The 21,490-nt window shown below is 53.8% G+C and overlaps 1 protein-coding gene across 1 annotated transcript in view; it reads left to right on the top strand.

The window, feature by feature from the left end:
- LTBP2 (latent transforming growth factor beta binding protein 2) overlaps positions 1-21,490 on the top strand; it is a 103,179-nt gene that overhangs the window by 58,846 nt on the left and 22,843 nt on the right. Inside the window, 9 exon segments of the mRNA XM_020906898.2 lie at positions 8,942-9,016; positions 12,975-13,097; positions 14,798-14,962; positions 15,235-15,450; positions 16,528-16,547; positions 17,006-17,045; positions 17,965-18,078; positions 20,484-20,612; positions 21,142-21,270. Coding sequence (XP_020762557.2) covers positions 8,942-9,016; positions 12,975-13,097; positions 14,798-14,962; positions 15,235-15,450; positions 16,528-16,547; positions 17,006-17,045; positions 17,965-18,078; positions 20,484-20,612; positions 21,142-21,270 — 1,011 coding nt within the window.

The following is a 21,490-nucleotide window of genomic DNA, read 5'->3' as shown; positions in this document are numbered from 1 at the left end:
CTGGCCTGAGCCACATCTTCCTGACCGTGGGCAGTTATCAAAGGTCCCAGCTCAAGAGCTGCGGCTGCCCCCCCACCAGTGTCTGGAGAGCACACAGCCCTCAAAAGCCACTTTGATTGAGGCCACATTTTTGAGTTTTCACCCGAGAAAGACAGACATCTGGGTTGACTGGAAAGTTGGCCGCTGCCCCATCTGGCTTGGCACTGGCCGTGTCAACCCCGAGGCCCCTTTGCTGGGGCAGGCGGGGCTGGCACAGGGCATGCGGCCCGCAGTGGTGGGCCCCAGCTGTTTGCCATGAGACCATCTCTCCATCTGCCTGGCATGGGATGAGTTCACCTCGGAACCCAGGCCCCTCCCTGTATCTCCAGGGAGAGCGGATTCTCTTGCTCTGCCCCTTCAAGGAATTCCACGACTTTCCCTCTGAAACAACAATTATAGCTGCCAGTTACTGAATTTTTACACTATGCTGTGCTTTCATGTGCATTATCTCACTTCACTGTCATGACCACCTGCAAGCTAAGGATCTTTATCCCCATTTGTTGGGGGAGAAAAATGTAGTTCAGAGAGGGCTAAAGAGCTTGTCCAGGGTCACACAGCTAAGACCAAGGAGCGATATTTCAGATCACACTGTGTCTAATGCTTAACGCGTCAGGATCTCCGTAATCGGTGACAGGGGTGGGGGGGTTAGCGAAATCTGCTCAGTCGTGTCTGACTCTTTGCAACCCCACGGACCATACAGTCCATGAAATTCTCCAGGCCAGAATACTGGACTGGGTAGCCTTTCTCTTCTCCAGGGGATCTTCCTAACCCAGGGATTGAACCCAGGTCTCCCTCATTGCAGGCGGATTCTTTACCAGCCAAGCCACCAGGGAAGCCCAAGAATACTGGAGTGGGTAGCCTATCCCTTCTCCAGGGGACCTTCCTGACCCAGGAATAGAACCGGGGTCTCCTGCATTGCAGGTGGATTCTTTACCAACTGAGCTACCAGGGAAGCCCTGGGACTGCCTGATCCGTAATCAGCGAGGGGTGGGGTGGGGGTGTTGGGACTGCCTAAAGACAACACAAGTCAGGATGCTAGACCAGGATTTCAGTCAAGAGGGTGCATCCCAGGACCGTATTCCAGGTATACATGAAAGCCAGCATCCGGCCAGAAGACTGGATTGAACAGACAGGCAAGGCACCAGCCTGCAGCCCTGGTCTGAGTTAAGGGAGATGTGTTGAAAGAAACAGGGGGTGGGGGAGGAGCAGGTAGGCTTGTTCTGTGTGGTTTGGTGAGGGGGAAAAAGACAGATGTATGGAAGTTTCTAGTAGGCAGAGCTCAACTGGAAGCTGAACAGTAGGGACAACTTATTAAAAACTGCAGCTGTCTAGCTCTATAGTGGGATGTTTCCAGAAGTCCTCAGCCCCTCACCACGAAAAGTGTGCCTACCAAGAACTAGTGAGTGGAAGGAGTGGGAGAAGGAAATTGATTTTCAAGGGAATGGAGGTTTATGTAGATGTCTGGAAATTGATTTGAAACTCTCAATAGAAGGAAAGCCTTGGTTTGGCTTGGTTTTGCCGTGGTCCTTGCCCACAAGGGGTGTTCCAGCTATCAGTCTGTGACGTCAGCCCCTGGGGAGAATGAGCATGTGAAGGTGATGTCTGAGGGGGCTGGGGCAGAGAATCCTAGTGTGAGTCACGGCGGCATCACCCCATCATGTCCTCCTTGTGTGTGTGTGTGTGTGTGTGTGTGTGTGTGCGTGTTTTGGTCGCCTAGTCATGTCCGACTCTTTGTCCCACCAGGCTCCTCTGTCTGTAGAATTCTCTGGGCAAGAATACTGAAGTGGATAGCCATTCCCTTCCCCAGGGGATCTTCCCAACCTAGGGATCGAACCCGGGTCTCCTGCATTGCAGGCAGATTCTTTACCATCTGTGCTCCAGGGAAGCCCCACATCCTCCTTAGCTGCTCTTTATTCAGAAGATGTGATATGAGTTGGGCACCATGATGAGTTCTTTCTCATTTCATTGCATGCTAACAATGCCTCTAGGTGGTGTTACTGTCTTCATTTTATAGATGAAACTGGCCCTGAAGCTCCAGGTCTATGTGACCCTAGCCCCCTAGTTCTAATTGCTCTGTAATCTGCTTCCCCTGCCTCTTGGCTTGGGCATTCGCTGAACTAGAGGACCTGGGCGGGGGGAACAGCTGTGCCAGGGTGGGGCTCCTGTTCCCTGTGACTCTGGGTCGGACGCCCAGTCTCCTGCCCTAAAGAAATGAGATTTTCTGAATTGCAGTTTGTTGGGCTGAAAACAGTCATGACTCTTTGGCTCGGGGTTGTTCTGAGAGCTTCCAAGGGACTCAGAGCCTCCTGGGAAATGTGCCTCAGCTCACGTTCACACCCTTCCTACCCCTGCAGGGGTGTCAGTGACACGTGGCATCTCTGGCCTGGAGAGCCCCGGGGAGCGGTGGGGTCGGGGTGGCTGATGTGGTACCCATTTGAGCCGGGTGTCTGACCGGACCCCTCCCTACCTCATGGTTCACAGTGACACCCATTTTGGCTTCAGTTCCATCCACCCTAGAGAAGCAGTCAGAGCCCGACTTTGGGTGGGATTTCTGCATCACTGGTAGCAGGCAGGAGATCCATTAGGACCTCACCAGCGGAATAATGGACATTATGATAATAATCAATATGTGACAAGCCTCACGCTCAGACTTTTCCTTGCTTGTTTAGTGTTCGCAATAATGCCGAGAAAAGAATGGTCATCTCCATTTTACTGATAAAACCAAGGCTCAGAGAGTTACTTGCCCAAGTCTCTCCAGCCAGTAAGGAGCAGCCGGCCAGCTTGTTGTCCTTAAAACTGTGTTGCTGGAAGAAAGGGAGGGAGGGAGGGAGGGAAAGGAGGGAGGAAGTCTAGGGGAGCATCTCTAGGGACTGTGCCAGGCCCTGAGCTAGCTTTAGTCTGATGTTGATTGTTTCAGTAAAGTTAATCCTCGCAACAACCCACAGACTGAGTTTCTATCCCCACTTCTACATAGGAAAAAAATTAAGGCCTTGAGGGAGGTAAGACGTGTGCCCCAAATCACAGAGCTAGTCAGAGTGGAGCCAGGAATTAGATGTGAGCCTGCCTGCCCCAGCACCCACACCCTTTCCACTGCCCCCAGGGGAGTCGAAGTTTTCTTTCCAGCTTACCCACCAGGGTTTGCCAATCAGGACTTAAGCTCCAGCCTGTACATGTGCACATGTGTATCGAGCTTAGCCTCATCCAGTGTGTGTGTGTGTATGTGTTCTCTGGACCCTCCGCATCTCCCTGTTACAACCATCTGTCATCACAGACTGAGATCAGCGTGGCTTGTAAACAGCCCTGTAGCCAGACATATGTCTCCCCCATCTCCTCGCTGAGCTCCGTCAACAGAGTCAGGGCCAAAACTGTCTCCAGCAATTAGTTTGCCTGTGTTGAGGCCTCCTTGGGGATTCCAGCAGCTGAGGGTAAGAATCAGCAGGGCAGGGGCAGGCTGCAGCCAGTGGCCCTTCTCCTTCCTTCTGTGAGCAATGGAAGGGTAGCAGAGAGTGGACAGGGCCTGAGGCCAGGGCCAGAAGACCTGAGTTCCAGGCCCACGTGGCCCAGGTTTTCTGAACACAAACACACATCTGCCCAACCTGCTTCCCAGGCATCTGGGGACGTTCAGACTCCTTGGAGTTCAGGTTGAGTCCAGTTGACCCCTCAGCAGCTGCTTTGGCTTCTCAGGTCAAGGTCCTGGCTGCAAGGCCACTCCTTAAGTGCCTCTTTGAAACACCCATGGGAAACCCAGCTCAGCACGCTGTCTTTCCAGATCCACAAGTCCTCTGCTCTCTGACCCTGGTTTTATCTTGATCTGGCTGAGGGGCCACGGGAGGAGTAGAGGGTCTTCACTGTTTCTTTTATCAATTCTACAAGACTCTTCCGTTGTAGACATTGTGGAGCATTTGCCAAGGATCTGATTAATTCCCCCAGCATCTGATGAATTCCTCTGACCTCCTTCAGGATGACTCCGCCTTTTTTTCTCATTCACTCTCCTGATCCCTTGTTCTTAAAGAGGAGGAGATCCCAGGAAGAGTGACACGTTTCCTTCTGGGCAGGTATCACCATATGGCCTCTGGACCCTAGGATTCTTGTCCTAGACAACTCCTAAGGCTTGTCATGAATTCATTCATTCATTTGTAGTTAGTAGAGGGATGGTTCAGAATTTGTCTTCTGGAGGCAGATTCATAATCCCAGTTCCATCCACCAGCTGGGTGACCTTGGGCATGTGTCTTAACCTCTCTATGCCTCAGTTTACTCATCTGGGAATTTCGGATAAGATTAGTAAGTATCTCCAAGGGCTGTTAGGAGGATTAAATAAGTTATTACCTGTAAAACCTTTATAAAAGGCCCTAGCCCATAGTATAAGGTATTTTGCTGTGCTGTGCTTAGTCGCTCAGTCATGTCTGACTATTTGCAACCCCATGGACTGTAGTCCACCAGGCTCCTCTGTCCATGGGGATTCTCCAGGCAAGAATACTGGAGTAGGTTGCCATGCCCTTCTCCAGGGGATCGTCCCAACCCAGGGGTCAAACCCAGGTCTTCCGCATTGCAGGAGGATTCTTTACCAACTGAGCCACGAGGGAAGCCCAAGAATATTGGAGTGGGTGGCCTATCCCTTCTGCAGGGGATCTTCCCGACCCAGGAATCGAACCGGGGTCTCCTGCATTGCAGACAGATTCTTTACCAGCTGAGCTACCAGGGAAGCCCACAAGCCATTTTAATGCTTGCTATTATATTATTCATTCCATTTTGATTGAGTGCCTGTACTGTTCCATATGCTGGGCATGTTTCCAGAGACATAGCAATGACAGAGAAGGCAAGGTCCCTGTCCTCAGAGAGCTTACACTTTATCAGGGGAGCTTGATAAAGAGCTTACACTTTATCAGGGGAGATGGACAAGCAAACAGGCAGCCACAGGGAGCACTTGAGAGATGTGCCTGGTGATACCCGCCCTACCCCATCAATGCCGAAGTATCCAGAGCTGTGGATGGGTGCTGAGTTCTCTTCTCAAGCCAGGGTCTCTCCCTTCCACATGATCATCTGAACTTTGGTTTTCTTTCCCTCAAAGAGATATAAGTAGATTTTTCTGGATCGGATGCTGCACTTGTCCTTACGGAAGATAGGAAGCAGCCCCTTATAGATGACATGGCCTCTGTGAGGTGTGAGGAGAGGCGCTGAGGGTCCTGGCAAAAGTGGGCGTCTCACCAGGAACCCTGACTTCGGCATTTCTCTCCAGAAGCCTGCCCTCCCCAGGGTTGTCCAGTCAACGGTTTCTCTTGAGGCCAGTGAGAGGGCAGAGTCCTCTGGGGAGGAAAGTGCTTTACCGGAAAAGCATGTGTTTCCAGACTAAGAAAAGAGCTCAGCTGCTCTCAGTTCACACATTCCCTGGGTTCACAGGGTTTCCCGAAGGTGCCACGGCTGGGTCCACCCTTCCTGAGTCCAGCTCTCCGCCACTCCTCCTGTTTGTTAAAGAAGCAAAAAAAAAAAAGTTTGTGGCAAATATGTATACGTGTGTGTGTGTGTGTGTATACATATATCAACTTCAATTTACAATCCTTTGTTAAAGTTCTGCCTAACTTCTCCCTCCGGGCACCAACTTACTGCCCTGGCCTCCGGGCTCCCGGCTTCCTCCTCTCCGGGTGGGGGAAGCGCCCTTCACAGCCAGCCGGAAGCTCGGTTGCAATCCTGACCCAGCCCCCTCTGAGCTTCACCGTCCTTCCTAACCTGTTAACTGGGGATAATGACCCCTGCCTCGCGGGGTTATTGTGAGAGGCGGTACCATATGCCCCGAAGGCCTCCCGCCGCCGAAGCGCCGTCCAGATGTTCCCGGCCCCCTGGCATCCGCCTCGCGCCATTCCTTCCCACCTTCTGCTCCTCATAAATCAGCTAGCTTTTTGAGTTTCCCCAAACAGCTTCCCCTCGTGCTTTGCCTCCTCCCTGTCTTCAGTTCTTGCCACCAGGCGCCAGGCCAGACACATTTCCCAGCCTCACTCCCATCCATCTTCTCAATGTCGGCGGCGTTTCCAGATCCCTTGCTTATCTCTGCACTGCGGCCTTTTAGGCTGTTTTCCCCCATGTGGATGACGACTTGCAAACCCTGGGGAAGACCGTTTGTGGCAAATGTGTATACATATTGTGTGTATAACAACTTCAACTTACAATCCTTTAACCTTAAAAAAAATGAAGTTTTACTAATTTATGACTTGACTTGGTCTCTATGTCAGGCAGTCCCAAGCATCCTCAAGCAAGAGTGGGCCTTCCAGGGAAACACAGCGCCTCCTCATGTTTGTCTTTGGTATCACAACACGGACTGCACGACAGTGTTCGGCTTGTGGGTTTTTTCAGTTAGGTGGTCTGGTGTTAACTAAAGCAACCCTCACCAAATGGAGAAGTGACTCTAAAACATTCTTGCAAAGAAACAGGATTTAAAATAATACGAATAAGTGCAATCACTTAGAAATGCAAGGCTGTGAGACGGGTGCTCAGGGCTGGTGCACTGGGAAGACCCAGAGGGATGGGATGGAGAGGGAGGCGGAAGGGCGGATCAGGTTGGGGAACACATATATAATAAATCCATGGCTGATTCATGTCAATGTATGGCAGAAACCACTACAATATTGTAAAGTAATTAACCTCCAACGAATAAAAATAAATGGAAAAAAATAAAAAGATTAAAAATTTTAAAAATATATATTAAAAAATTAAAAAATAAAACAAAAATGCAAGGCTGACGATTCTCCTCTGACAGGTCATCAGCCATATTCCAAGGTAAAAGTAATGAGGGCCTCTCACATGGGACCCAAAATGGACCCCAGGAGTCAGATGATCAAGAAGGCTATACAAAAATACAGCTTATAACTAGCATCATTAATACCAAACCCCACCTTCAGTGTATGATGTGCCCAGAGATAACAGCTAATAATGGACTAAAACCTATCTTGATTAGAAAAACATTTTAAAACACTGGGGGACTTCTCTGGTAGTCCAGTGGTTGCGACTTTGAGCTCCCAGTGCAGGGGCATGGGTTTGATCCCTGGTCAGGAAACTAAGATCCCGCATGCCAAAAACAAATACAGAAAGAATACCGAGTGAGTGCACGCTTTGCTGTACAATTGGATGAAGCTGCAGGTATTCCTAACGCCTCTCTTGGTACTTGCAAGAATCTATTTCAGCAATAAATATCTGAAGAACTATCTATTGTGTAAGCTACTAAAGGCTGAATCTATATGGAAGATAGAAGACCTATATTCTCAACAATATATGACTTCTTGAATAAAGATAAGATTTACCCAATAACTCTATACGCTCAGTGGTTGATACTAGGACCAGCAGGTAATGGAGCTGAAGAAGGCTGTAATGTCCCCTCACCACGGCCTTCATAGGCAAGCTATTGCCACAAGGGGGTCAGAGCTAGGAGAAGATAAGTTGCCACAGAAAGTCATCACACTGTTAACTTTATAAAACAAGGCATCAAAAATAAGGTGATATCTTTACAGAACTTCGTGCTGCAATAGTATCTGTAGAATCCCTGTACCCTTCAGAATTACTGGCTAAAACTTGACAAGGAAATTATCAAACTGAAACACGAGTTCTTCTTTTTTTTTTTTTTTTAAACAAAAAGACAGATGTTCCACATTTGTTGCCTTTACCTTTGATGACAGGTAGCTGTCAGCAGTATACCATCTGCTAGTGCTTTTGAAGAAAAAAATATTTAAATAAAAACATATTCAAAGCACTTCTTTGGAGGTTGACATATAAATCTGTCCCTCCAAGGTAATGGAGATGTTTTCTCTGTTTTTATTAGATGTCAATTGTGTGTGTGTGTGTGTGTGTGTGTGTTTAATGCACACTTCTTTTCTCTCTCTCTTTAAAGTAAAGGGGAATGTTGTGAAATCGAGATAGGAGTTATCAGCACCAAAGTACTGAGAGTTATTGCCTGGTTGGTCCATCTGGACTCAGACTGCTGCCCAGTTTTGTTCACTATAATCTTCAAGCAGGGATGCTTTCCAAGCAAGTCGTGATGGGAGAGAGCCTTTTGAAAAATGGATGTTGGAAACAATCCCATCATCGTGTGATTTGTTGCCGTAAATCAGCTCATTTGCACACCTGAAAAACTTGAAAACGAGTTTCCTAACTTTTTTGAATTTGTCAGCGTAACTTACTGACCTTAGGGAACATGAAACTCTATTAAGCAAATGTCAACATGGTTGAAATTGCATCACAGGGTTGGTGAGTGTGAATGAATGAGTATCATGGTTTTATAAGCGCAACCAACGGTGAGCGTCTTCCATCTCTATCTGAGATTCTTTGTCAGCAATGGCAGCATTAAAATTAAACATCAGAAGAAACCAAACTTAGAACCCAACTGTGAATTGTCATTCCAGATGTTTAAACACTAACAAAATAACTATAGTTGTGTAAGATGCAGCCATTAGGAGAAAGTGGGTGATGGATGCACAGGACCTCTGTACTATTTTTTGCAACTTCCTGCAACTCTGTAGTTATTTCACAAACAGAAAGTAAAAATTAAATAAAACTTGTTTAATCACAAGTTATATTATGTATTATGTTATATATTATAACATATATAATTACATTATGTTATATAATATTGATATCACATAATATAAACTGTATCTAATATTATAACTATATACAAGATATATAGTCACTTAGTATCATTTTTAGTCATAGCAAGGTGCGCTAAGAGTTGCCTGGTGAGAGCCAGGGAAGGGATTTTGGCCAAGAAGGCACAGCTGCCCAGGACGATGTCTTGGGGAGGGCTGGGGCCTCATAGCTGCAGAGTGGGCTGGACATCCAGACTGCACCCCACTTCCCAGCATGGGTGACAGAGGAGCCCAAGGGCCCTCCACTGAGACCTGTCTGTATCTTCACTCCTTAGCCTCCCCGGTGATTGAAAATGGCCAGTTGGAGTGTCCCCAGGGGTACAAGAGACTGAACCTCACTCACTGCGAAGGTAAGGATGACCAGGCCCAGGGCTGGGCTTGGGACCCGAGATGACAGAGGTATGATAATGCAGAGAGACGCTCCCCCCGTGATAGACGTGGCGGCTGCCACAGTCTGAGTGCTCTTTGCTAGGCCACCAAGCCCCAGCTTGGGGCGGGGGGTGGGGGGCGGCTGCCAGCTCCAGGGCCTCGGAGGTCAGAGGGCAGTGATGGTGCAGGCTGAGCCAGCGCCTGGGAGCCAAACTGTCCCCTCCGCCCCTTCTCCCCCGACCCCTGCCCAGATCTAGGGCTGTATGGTGTGGCAACTCAGGGGGCTATCCCTGCACACCCACTCCCTTCTGGGCTGCCCTCCCTGGAACAGGAGGACTTAGGGCTCCAGGGTGGGAGATCAAGTCAGCCTGCAAAGATGGGACCTCTGTGGGCTTTTCCCAGCAAAGCCCCTCAGCTGCTCAGGCCTCCTTCCTGGAGTGGGGCGGGCACAGGCAGAGGTGGGGGCCGGGGGAAAGAGACCCTGAAGCACCATCTCCGGGCCTTGCTGACCTGGCTGCAGGCTCTCTGAAGCCAACTGAGGCCCGGGTGCTCTGCGTTAGAGACTCCCCAGAGGGACAAGGTTCAGGGGCACCTCAGAACATAAGAATGGGAAGGGGGGCACTCAGCCATGGCTCTGAGCAGGGAGCCCTTGTTGGCTGTGGAGCTGGCAAGAGGTGTGATGTGAACTGGGTCTGCCAGCCCCTGGGAGGCTCCTGGGGTTGAGACAGATTCCCTTTGGGGAACTGGACAAATTGCTGTCTGTATGGTTTGCTTTGGGTGAAGCCAGGTTAGAGGCAGGGGATTGACTCAGATGGCTTCCTAGGTCCCCCCTGCCCCCCAGAGGCTTCTTTAGGAGAGAGGAGTCTGGGCTATCTCTGCCTGTGGGGATTTCTGGCCCACGAATAAGAACCGGTGCCTGGACCAGGCAAGGGAGAGGCCTCTGATCCAGCCCAGCCCGGGGGATCTGTCTCCCTCAAGGGCAATGAAGCAAGGACCTCGTGGCCAGTGGGTGTGCAGAGAAGTTAGTATTTTTGCCCTTAGAGAGTGCAGTGGGGCTGCTCATATCTAAACCGTCCCCAGTGGCCTCTTTGCCAGGCAGGTCTCCCAGTCTGCAGGGTTAAAGTGATTCCCAGGGTCTCAGACGGGCTCTCCACCTTCCCTCCTCCGAGCTCCTGAGGGGCCCTCCCCAGGAGACCCTGCCCCTGAAACCTCCCCCCACCCATGTCTGTGGCTGTGATCTCCCTGTTTGGGATGGGACCCCTCGTCTCTGTACCTGTAGGTACCGTCCCTATTATCTCCATCCTTGTCTCCTACTTCCACAGGCTAATCTGGGGGTATTGCTATGAGCTGCATACATTGCACTAGGTGTTAGTTCATAGTGATGGACAAGACACAGCCACTGTCCCAGGTGAAAACAGATGCCTTAACAACTTCACACAATGAGAGCAGTGCTCTCGAGAGGAGGAAGCACTGGGGGCTATGGCATCCTTTCCAGACTTGAAGATCAGGGAAGGCTCCAGGTGATACCGGGCTTCCCTGATAGCTCAGTGGATAAAGAATCTGCCTGCAATGCAGGAGACACCGGTTTGATTCCTAGGTCGGGAAGATCCACTGGAGAAGGGATAGGCCACCCACTCCAGTATTCTTGGGCTTCCCTCGTGGCTCAGCTGGTAAAGAAACTGCCTGCAATGCAGTGATATCTGACCTAGACTTTAAAAATGAGTGTGCTGTGCTATATGCTAAGTCACTTCAGTCATGTCCAACTCTTTGCAACCCCGTGGACTGTAGCTCTCCAGGTATCTCTGTCCATGGGATTCTCCAGGCAAGAATACTGGAGTAGGTTGCCATTTCCTCCTTCAGTGGATCTTCCCGACCCAGGGATCAAACCTGCATCTCTTGGGTCTGCTGCATTGGCAGGCAGATTCTTTACTACTAGCGCCACCTGGGAAGTGGAGTAGGGTTGGCCATCTAAAAAGGGACATGGGGATTCCAGGCCAAGGAACCAGCATGAGCCAAGGAGCAGTTTGGGCTGGCTGGAGTACCGCCAGTGTATCCACAGGAGATAACACAGGCTTCCCAGGGTCTCACCAGAGCCACCGGTTCAGCCACAGGCTTTTGGAAAATGATGGAGAGCCTTGGGTACCAGGTGAGGGTTTAGAGGCTCCCTCTAGGAGGTGATGGGGAGCCCAGAAGCTTCTCAAGCAGATGGGAGGCAGCTCAGATTTTTGTTTAGATGTCACTCAGTCCGCAGTCTGGAGGCAAATGGATCAGTTCCCCTTCTCAGCTCCCCCTCCCCAAATAGAACATCCAGCAAGGAGTAGCTCCCCTTGGTGCCCAAGCTGGGTCGTCTTTCATCATCTTTATTCCTGTGCCCAGTGCCTACTCCTCCCAAAGGCTTCAGGCAAGCAGATGGCTCTGGGCTGCCGAGTATGACCTGCGGGCCCTGGAGCTGGGTGCCCATCACAGATCTTCCATGTTCACCATCGTCAACAAAGGTGCCATCAGCAGGAGAGCTTCTGACGTCTTGGAGTGTGAGGGCTGGGATTTCCCCTGCCCTCCTCCCAGTACCTGCCTCCAGCCTCTCACCTCCTCTTTCTTTCTGAGGAGAAGTTCTCAGCAACTGCAGCTTGGAAGTTGCCATCCTGCAGCTTCTCACTATGGACATGACCCTTGGATCTTGGGTCCAGCAGAGATGCTTCGGGGTCTCTCAAGGAAGACTGAATAGGAGGCACTGGGCACCATTCTCCACCTCCCAAGCCAGTTCAGTTCAGTTCAGTCGCTCAGTCGTGTCCAACTCTTTGCGACCCCATGGACTGCAGCGCACCAGGCCTCCCTGTCCATCACCAACTCCCAGAGTTTACTCAAACTCATGTTCATTGAGTCGTGATGCCATCCAACCATCTCATCCTCTGTCGTCACCTTCTCCTCTCACCTTCAATCTTTCCCAGCATCAGGGTCTTTTCAAATGAGTCAGCTCTTCGCATCAGGTGGCCAAAGTATTGGAGTTTCAGCTTCAACATCAGTCCTTCCAATGAACATTCAGACTGATTTCCTTTAGGATGGACTGGTTGAATCTCCTTGCAGTCCAAGGGACTCTCAAGAGTCTTCTCCAACACCACAGTTCAAAAGCATCAATTCTTCTGCTTTCAGCTTTCTTTATAGTCCAACTCTCACATCCATACATGACTACTGGAAAAACCACAGCCTTGACTAGACAGACCTCCTCGTTACTTCCCAGGATGCCACTTACTAGCTGAGCAACTTTGGGCAAGTCACTCCTGGAGCCTCAGTTTCCTCACTTGTAAAATGAGGCCACATGGACCTACTTGATAAGATTCTGAGAAGTAAATAAGATATGTGCAAGGGCTTCCCAAGTGACACAGTAGTGAAGAATCTGCCTGCCAGTGCAGGAGATGCAGGTTCGATCCTTGGGTCAGCAAGATCCCCTGGAGTAGGAAATGGCAACCCACTTGCCTGGAGAATCCCAGGGACAGAGGAACCTGGTGGGCTCCAATCCATGGGGTCACAAAGAGCCAAACACAACTGATTGACTGAGCACACGCGCACGCGCGCACACACTCACACACACACACACACATATCATATACAAACCATCTGGTGTGGTCCCTGGCATGCTAGGCACTCAATGAACACTAGCTCTTAACATTATGACCATAATCACCAGTTCCTGGACCCAGTGATTTGCAATGTTTATCTAATTTTATCCCCCTAATGGGACTACATGGTGGTTACTATTATTATCCCCACTTTACAAATGAGAAATTGAGGCCCAGCGAGAGGGATCACACTGAGTAAACAGCTCTCTTATTGTTGCTCTTCTACTTGGAGAATCATAGCAGAGCTTTGCCTGGGTTCCTCCCCTCCATCAGGAGTGAGTGGGGTGGAGTGGGCACCTGGTCATGTCCCTGCTCCCCGCAGATGTCAACGAGTGCCTGACGCTGGGCCTATGTGAGGACTCGGAGTGCGTGAACACGAGGGGCAGCTACCTCTGTACCTGCAGACCCGGCCTCCTGCTGGACCCGTCCAGGAGCCGCTGTGTGTGTGAGTGCAGGGAGGGGCCGGGTAGGGGTGCTGGGGGGCAAGGTGGGACCCTCGGGGTCCACAGGCCAGGCTGAGAGCAGAAACGCCCCCAGACCCCAGGCTGCCACTCCACCTAGGACTGGGCGCCAACAAACACCCTGTGCTTCGTCCTACTGGGATGGAGACAGTCACCACTTCTCTTTTGGCTTCAGGCGTTTCTTTGAAGGCTTTGCAGTTTGGGATTTTCTACTCCTCTGTTTCTCTCTAATCACTGCTGTCCCATCTGTTGCCTCATCTGCTTTGGGGGTGTGTGCGTTGCTGTGATGTCTCACTGAGCAGCGGCTGCCTCTCCCAGCGCCTGAGCCTAACTGCCTGGGCCCTTCGCTGCAGACCTTTCTTAAAGAGCCTGCCCATCGTAGGAAGAGCCTGCCAGCCCCAGGGCCTTTCCGTGAATCCCGCGGTCCCCATGTCTGGACGTGCTCTGCATCTGTGAGCACGGATGTGCCACTAGTCATATCAGCATTGTCTGTGTGCATGCCTGTATGTACACTCAGGCAGCTGTTTCCAGGGACCTCTGTGGTTTCCAGCTGGGAGAGGCCCAGGCTAGCAGTCGCCTGCCCATGACTCCCCTACCCCTCTCCCCCGTTTGCCACTCCCCATGGCAGAACTGACACCACAGCCCAGACCAGGGAGGCCTGACCAGTACTGAATAAAACCAGTCTCGACTGGACTCTGCAAAGGAGCAACCCAGCTCAGGTTGGCCACCCAAGGCTCAACAAAGCTCCTTGTGGCCTGCCAAGCTCTTAGTCTATGAACTGCCAAGTTCACTGGGTCTGGGAGACCGCAAGACAGACAAACTCGAGCACCACCCTCACAAGAGGGAGGGGAGCACCCTTGCAAGGGAGAGATTGGACCCAGCGTCCTCAGGGCAAGGAGATAATAAGAGGAGACAGCAAAGGATGAGGGGATACAGAATGGGGAGAACATGTCAGAAAGAGTTGATGGTCACTTATTTATTAATGCTGGAAAGAGACCCTCCAGGCAGGGAGGCAGAGATGGCCCTGGCTGTTGTTCTCTAAGCCCAGTGTGGCTCACATTCACTGAAGTCCAGAGGATTTGATTCATGGATCTAGCCCTCCGTCCGTCCATCAGCGAGCATTGACTGAGCACCCACTTGCACCAGACACTACCTAGGTTGCCTGGGCTGCGAAGATGACCGAGGCAGGGCCCCTGTCCTCAAAGCTCCTCAAAGATCTCACGTCGACTCACCTACCCAGGGAGACCCTGTGGCCCTCAGGGCACACCGCTCCCCACGTGTGCGCCCCAGGATGGCTTTTGTCAACCCCGTAGACTGAGAATCTGAGACAAGCAGGCACATCCCCTTCCCTGCTCTCAGCTTTCCCACGTGAGGGTGGGCGTCCAGGCCCCTCAAACAGATAACCTGAGGAGGGGCTGAAGCATTCCTGCAGCCACTCTCCCTCATGTTCTGTGAGCACTTTCAGGGCCCCAACTTCTACACCGAGACACAGGCCTGGCCAATCTGAGCCCCGTGGCCAGCCACTCCACCATCCTCTGCCTTTCCCCTCCTGCTGGCTACCTGTCTGCCCCCCAACCTGTCCACTCCCACCTGCCGCCAAACCCAGTGACCCACCGCCCTCCTGCCCACCCCCTACTGCCCACCCTCACCTGCCCACCCTCACCTGCCCCTGTGCCCACTGCAGCGGACAAGGCCGTCTCCATGCAGCAGGGGCTGTGCTACCGGCTGCTGGGGCCCGGCACCTGCGCCCTGCCTTTGGCCCAGCGGATCACCAAGCAGATATGCTGCTGCAGCCGAGTGGGCAAAGCATGGGGCAGCCTGTGTGAAAAATGCCCCTTGCCCGGCACAGGTAACCCTTTGTCCCCTTCTCGGCCCCGGCCACCGAGCTGCTTCCTCCATGCCAGTGGCCACTGTCTGCTCCTGCCCCCCATCCCCACCCTGGGCCTAACCTAAGGCCAGAGACCCTGAGTCCTCCTCCCTGACCCACTCCTTAACCCAACCTGGGGCCCCTCCCTCCTCGCTGCCACATTGCCCTGTCCCCCAGGAGGGAGGGAAAGGAGGACCCTGGCTTCCTGTGGGAACAGCAGCCCTCAGCTGGTCCTCTGACCCTTGAACTCGCAGAGGCCTTCAGGGAGATCTGCCCTGCGGGCCACGGCTACACCTACTCGAGCTCGGACATCCGCCTGTCCATGAGGAAAGCTGAGGAGGAGGAACTGGCCCGGCCCTCGAGGGAGCGCAGCCCGAAGCGCAACGGGACCCTGTCCAGGCCAGCAGAGAGGCAGCCACTGCGGGCGGCCACCAGCACCTGGGTGGAGGCAGAGACCATCCCCGACAAGGGTATCTGGTTTGGGGAGGAGGTCAGAGGGCTTCCCCGCCCCCTCAGGTTACAGCCCCTCAAGGAGCCGTGGGGTGTTTACCCTGGGCCCATGGCGTCCCACCTTGGGGGTGTTAGGAAAGGGAGCTGGAAACGTAGCACAGCCTTGGGAACCTGGCCACACAGCCTGATGGAAAGACCACACCTCCTCCTTTGGGGTTAAGAGGTGCTTGTGTCCCAGAGAGCTGCTGGTGGGGGGTCCATAGCACCATCTGCCCCCTTACCGCCGCTGACCCTGCCTTGCCATCCCCTGCCCCTGCCACACTGTTTCTGGGGCTGGCGCTGGCTCCTGGAGGAGCTATCAGGTGCATTCTAGGGAATCTGGGGGCTTCGGATCCCCTCCCATGGCCTTAGAGTCAGAGCACTGGCTCCAGCTTAGCTGCCTTGGGCCCAGGAGACGTGGGGCTGGAAAGATATGGGGCTTGAGGCACCCCTGGAAGGTGCCCTGGCAAACCATGCAGAAGGCACCCCTGGGTTACTGGTAGCATGGAGTACAAGGGCGTATTAGGACATGGAGAACTATGTGATGAACAAAGTGCTCCTCGAATCAGGGACAGACCGACAGGGCAGTCAGGCAGAGCCCCAGTCACCATGGTAACTGGGCGCTGGCCAAGAGCAATACCCCACTTCCTAGAACTGTTGCCTTGCCCTGTAGCCTGGGCCCAGGGCACAGCAACCCTGTGTGGCCGGGAGGCTTGGGAGGGTGGAGGCGGCAGCTCAAGGAGGGTTGCAGTGAGAAAGGGCGGACTGCCCCAGAGCGGGTGGGACTCCTGTCGCCAGTGGCACTCAAGGAAAGCCAGAGGTTTCCTCTCGCCAGCTGACCACCTTGTAGGCCCCCCAGACAAGGGATCCTGGGATCTGGGCTGGCCAGTCCTGGAAGGGTGGCAGGGGCAGGTAAGATGAGTCAGAGCTCTCTCTGCCACCGGGCCTGCTGTGGACCAAGTAGGGAGGTCACAGAGTGAACCAGCCCTGGCCGTGGGGCAGGAGCAGGCAGCCATACGTGTCCTCGCTGAGCTCACGCTCTCACCTTTCCTCCCTAGGTGACTCTCAGGCCGGCCAGGTGAGTGAGTCATCCCACCAAGGAGCTGGGCAAAGGTGGCAGAGACTGGGACCTGGTATAGTGCTGAGGCTGCAGGGCAAAGTCACATGATGGGGGGAAGGGAGAACGATCCAGTGTACATAGGATTTTTACTTACAGAGAAGCAAAAGTGGGAGAGTTGATCCCAAGACCCAATTGTACCCTAAAAGAAGTAATAATCGCAGCTCTGGTTTTTCTGGCAGCTACAGTGCAAGTTCTGTCATTCGAGAAGGTCGGGGGTGGGAGGAGCCCTTCAGAAAGTGAGCAGGAATGTGTCCCGTTAGCCCTGGCTGTGGCTCAGACTTGCATCACAGCCTATGAGGTCTAGAACTCTGTGCTAAGTCATTTCAGTCATGAGACCCCATGGACTGTAGCTCACCAGGCTCCTCCATCCATGGGATTCTCCAGGCAGTGAGAGATCTTCTCCCGTTTCTTTGCAGGTGACAACCAGTGTTACCCAGCTATCCACCTGGGTCCCAGGTGAGTGCCTCCTCCTAGTAGCGCCCAGGAAACAAAGGGAGGGAAGGAAAGACTTTAACTAGGAGTAGCAATAGTACACGTGAGCTGATGCCAGAGGCTCGGATCAGGTGAGGTTGCGGGTGATGTGAGAGGTGAACGCTTTTCTTGGGAGCTCTGTACACCTAAGGTGTTAGAAGGTCAGTGAAAGACACCTCCATGCCTTGCGAATCCCTCCCCAGCTGCAGCACTCGCTCTGCCCTTCATGGTACTGAGACCGAAAGGAACCAAAGAGGAATAAAAGAGACCAAAGAGGAAAAGCTGGCTGAAGTGGGGGCAGGTCAAGTTCAGAGGGCCCTGCTCCCAGGCCTGCCTTCCTTCAGGAGATGGTTAGAGCTTTGCAGAGCCCATCAGGAGATGGTTAGAGCTCCAAAGAGCCCAGCTGGCTGGCTGGGGACAGGATACTGTTCAGAAGTCAGCTTTAGCTTCCTCTGCTGTGAGGTGTACACGAATGCCTGCCCCACTGCCTCTTAAGGCAGGTGAGATGTTGGTGTTGGAGGCAGAGCTCTGTAACTCTAAAATGTTTAGCAAGCAGCAGGAGAAAGCTGAAGTAGGCCCCGTCTTCGGCTTGTCTCCAACAAGCTAGCGGCCGTGGATGAGTGGCTGCTCCCGCAAGCCTCTGCCTCTTCCCCTGAGAAGCGGGGGGTGAGACTAGGTGCGCTCTTAGAGTCTCTGACTGTTTGGAGCCAAGTGGAGTTTCAGGAGACTAGGAGGCAGAGGGGATGACCCGCCCAGGCTCCAGCCTTTGTTCTCGGAGCCTGATGGCAGGGAGGAGGGAAGGGCACTGCCTGGCAGCTCTGGAGGGAATGCTGTCTCGGAGAAAGGAAAGTGGGCAGTCCAGGGGCCAAGGCCCACCTGCACCCCCACCGCCTTCCCACCACAGGAGCTGCCCTGGAAAAACCAACACCGTCAATGCCTGAACAGGGGATTCCAGAGGCCACGGAAGAAGCACAAGTGACTGCCCCCACCGATGCACTGGTGACCCCGGCGCCCTCAGGTATGTGCAGCAGCCCCTCGAGGTGCTCCCGGCTGTCCCCCCAGATGCACAGTACTCAGTGGACTCCTGCTGGGGTCAGCACCCCCAGCTGCATCCCACAGAGGGCACAGGGCGCCCCTAGTGACCAGAGGAGTCCTGTCTGGAGCACCAGGCAGGCCAGGCAGGAGAAAGGGAAGGGAGAGTTCGCCTTCCAGGAGAACCCAGGGGACCCTCTCCAGGAAGGGGTGCCCATGGGGCCTCCAGGATCCTGCCTCTTCCAGGCTGTTGACCCCGAGTTGGCTGAGTGCCCTGGTGGCGGGCAGCCTCCTGCCCATGGGGAGGGCCGACTTTCAGGAGGGAAAGTGATTCTATGTCTAAGGTTGTTTGGCTGCCTGGGAGCCTGCGTCCCCGGCTCTGGCCACTGCTGCTGTGAGGGGGTGTGGTGCGGGGGAGAGCCCTGGCATATCCACCTTGCTCTGGAATGCGCCCTCCTCAAAGCCTCCTTGTTTGGGGACTTGGTTCCAGAGAAGCAGGGCCAGTGCTGGCACAGCTGCTCCCTGCTCACGTGTGTGCTCACATGTGTGTGCTTGTGTGTGCATATGTGCTCACGTGTGTGCTTGTCTGTGTGCTCACGTGTGTGCTCATCTGTGTGCTCGTGTGTCTGTGTGTGTTCATGTGTGTGTGCTTGTGTGCATGCAATCACATGTGTGTATGTGCTCATGTGCAGCCATGTGTGCATTCACATGTGCACGCTCATTTATGTGCACTCACATGTGTGCTCGTGTGCGCTCATGTGTGTGCTCATGTATGTGCTCATGTGTCTGCTCGCGTGTGTGCTCACATGTGTGTGCTCACGTGTGTGTGTGTCCACCTGTGTGCTCATGTGTGTACCCCCATGAGTGCCCTCGTCAGGGCCTTGCTGCTTCTAACCTCATAGACTGAGGTCACCTCGGCGTGAGGGATATTTCCTTCAGCAAAGGGAGAGACCCTGCAGGTTGAGGAAACAGTCCAGAGAGTGAACTGGGCTGGGAGTTTGGCCTTCCAAGGCCTGAACCAGGGCGTCTCCGCTGCCCTCCCCAGGACCCCTCTTCTCTAGGCTCAGTGCACTGCTCCAGGGAGTGTCCTAGGCCCCCCTCCACCCAGCAGGCAAGACAAGCTGGGTTCAGGGGCGGAGCTGGGGCATCAGCTATGTGGGGACGAAACCACCACCCCCCGCCCTGCACACAGCCCAGAACCTTTCTCCTGGTCCCTTTCCCCCCTTGCCATCCCCAGCCTTACCTCTTGGGGAGGACACGTAGCTCCTGGTTAGAGGTCCTCCTGAGCCCCCAGGCTGACACAAACTCGGAGCCAGGCCAGGGGCAGGGTAGCCTCATATACCGGCCAGTGTGGGCATTCAGTTCAGTTCAATCTAGCAAACACTGTGAAGCCCCGTTATGCACCAACACAGGCACGTCCCGGCCCATTCCCTGGGGTCTCCGAGGGTTTCCTCAGTGCTGTGGGGCAGGGCGGGGAGCCTGGGTGTGTAGGCTTCGGGCTAAGACTTCCAGTGAAAGCCTCTCTTATTCATTCAGTCATCTGTTCATTCAGTGTGTTTTAAGTGCCAGGTACTTTTCTAGTGTTAAGGACACAAGTTCAAAAGAGCTATAATCTCTGCCCTCAATGCAGCCTCAGCCCTGAGTTCTGGTGAGTCGCCAAACTGTTTCTGAATTCAGTATCCATCTCCTGCTTTCTACCCCATTACCACCACCCAGGGAAGTCCGTGTTTAATTCATTTCGGTGGGTTTCTAGGGGCCCCTGTGCCTCCCCTCCCACCCTAGTCCAACTGCCACCTTCCTGCTTTTCTAATCAAGGTGGTATGTGAGAGGCGTGGTCTTCCTGAGATGGCTCTGATCATACCCCGACTCCCATGACCCCCTTTCTTACCAGCTTGTCTCAGTGTGGCATTCAAGGCCCTGCTTAGCTGGACCCCAACCCACATCTACCCTCATCGCCTGGCAGTTTTCCCAAGACCCTGCTCACCAAATCTGTCTGCCTGTCTGGGAGAAACTGGGCAAGGTGTTCCAGGGGAGGGAAGCCCTCACTCTGGGGTGAGAACTGACCCTGTATTCAGGATGAGGTCAGCCTGGGGGCCTCAGGGGCGGAGGCCCTTTGCTGGGACGTAGGACACAGGTTACTGGAACTCCTGGGTCTCGGTCAGAAGGATGTGCTACTGCATGCTCCATCCTGGTAGGGCTCGGGTCCCTGGAAGAGGGGCCGTGCGTGGAGTCTTATATAAGGCCTTGCTATACATGGATGTGGGAGGGCCCAGCCAAGGCTGGGGTGAGGCTTCTGTGCTCACGTGCCCTGCCCCCACCCTCCCCCCATCCCAGCCCACTGCCCTCACCCGTCCCACCCCGCCACAGCCTCAGCTGTGCTATCTCCCACAGGCATTGACAGATGTGCTGCTGGGGCCACCAACATCTGTGGCCCAGGCACCTGCGTGAACCTCCCAGATGGATACAGATGCATCTGCAGCCCCGGCTACCGGCTACACCCTAGCCAGGCCTACTGCACAGGTGTCCACGCGGGCAGCCAGGGCTCATTCGGTGGCTAGGGTGGGTGGGGGCAAGGCTGGGGGCCAGTCCAGAGGCCAAGGCAACCGAAAGTCCAAGCAGTGCTGTGTGGTTGATGGGCAGATCGAAGCTTGACCTGCTGGCCATACCCGGGGGAGAGGTTTGGAGGCACAACACGTAAATCATCCACTGTGGGCCTGATTCACTCCCCCAGGATTTTATACAAGGGAGACACATCCGCTGTGCCTTGAAGGAGAAAGGAAATGATCACGGGGCCCTGGGGAACAGGGACATGGGGCAGAGAAGGGGGTGTGGGGCCACTGCCCCAGGCCCTTGGTTCCTGAATGAGCCCAATGGACAGACTTCAAGGTCCCCAGGCTCAGAGATTTTTCATCTCTCCAGCCTCCTCTGCTCCCTCAGCCCCTCCTTGCCCTGCAGCACCATCCCCTATCCAGCCCTTAGCATGGCAAGTGGCTCACAGGTACCCAAAGGAAGGCCTCCCTGACTGCCCTCCCCATCTCCCTCTGCTCAGATGACAATGAGTGTCTGAGGGACCCCTGCAAGGGAAGGGGACGCTGTGTCAACCGCGTGGGCTCCTACTCCTGCTTCTGCTACCCTGGCTACAAGCTGGCCGCCTCGGGGGCCACGCAGGAATGCCAAGGTAAGCTGAGCCGCCCTTGTTCCTGGAAGGGGTACAGGACCCCACAGGCAGTGTTTGGGTGGAGGAGGATCCAGGCGTTTGCAGCACCTAGTCACAGTGCTGCAGTGTGCGGAATGCGGGGACCGAGACCAGGGCTCAGACCTGGACCTGGGAGGAAGCAGAACCTACACTGAGGCTGAGGTCGCTGAGACCAGATGGAGGGGTACGAATCTGAAAGGCA

Source organism: Odocoileus virginianus, chromosome 6 (assembly GCF_023699985.2).
Source record: "Odocoileus virginianus isolate 20LAN1187 ecotype Illinois chromosome 6, Ovbor_1.2, whole genome shotgun sequence".
Lineage (NCBI taxonomy): Eukaryota > Metazoa > Chordata > Mammalia > Artiodactyla > Cervidae > Odocoileus > Odocoileus virginianus.
This window is presented reverse-complemented; position numbering and strand designations above follow the sequence as displayed.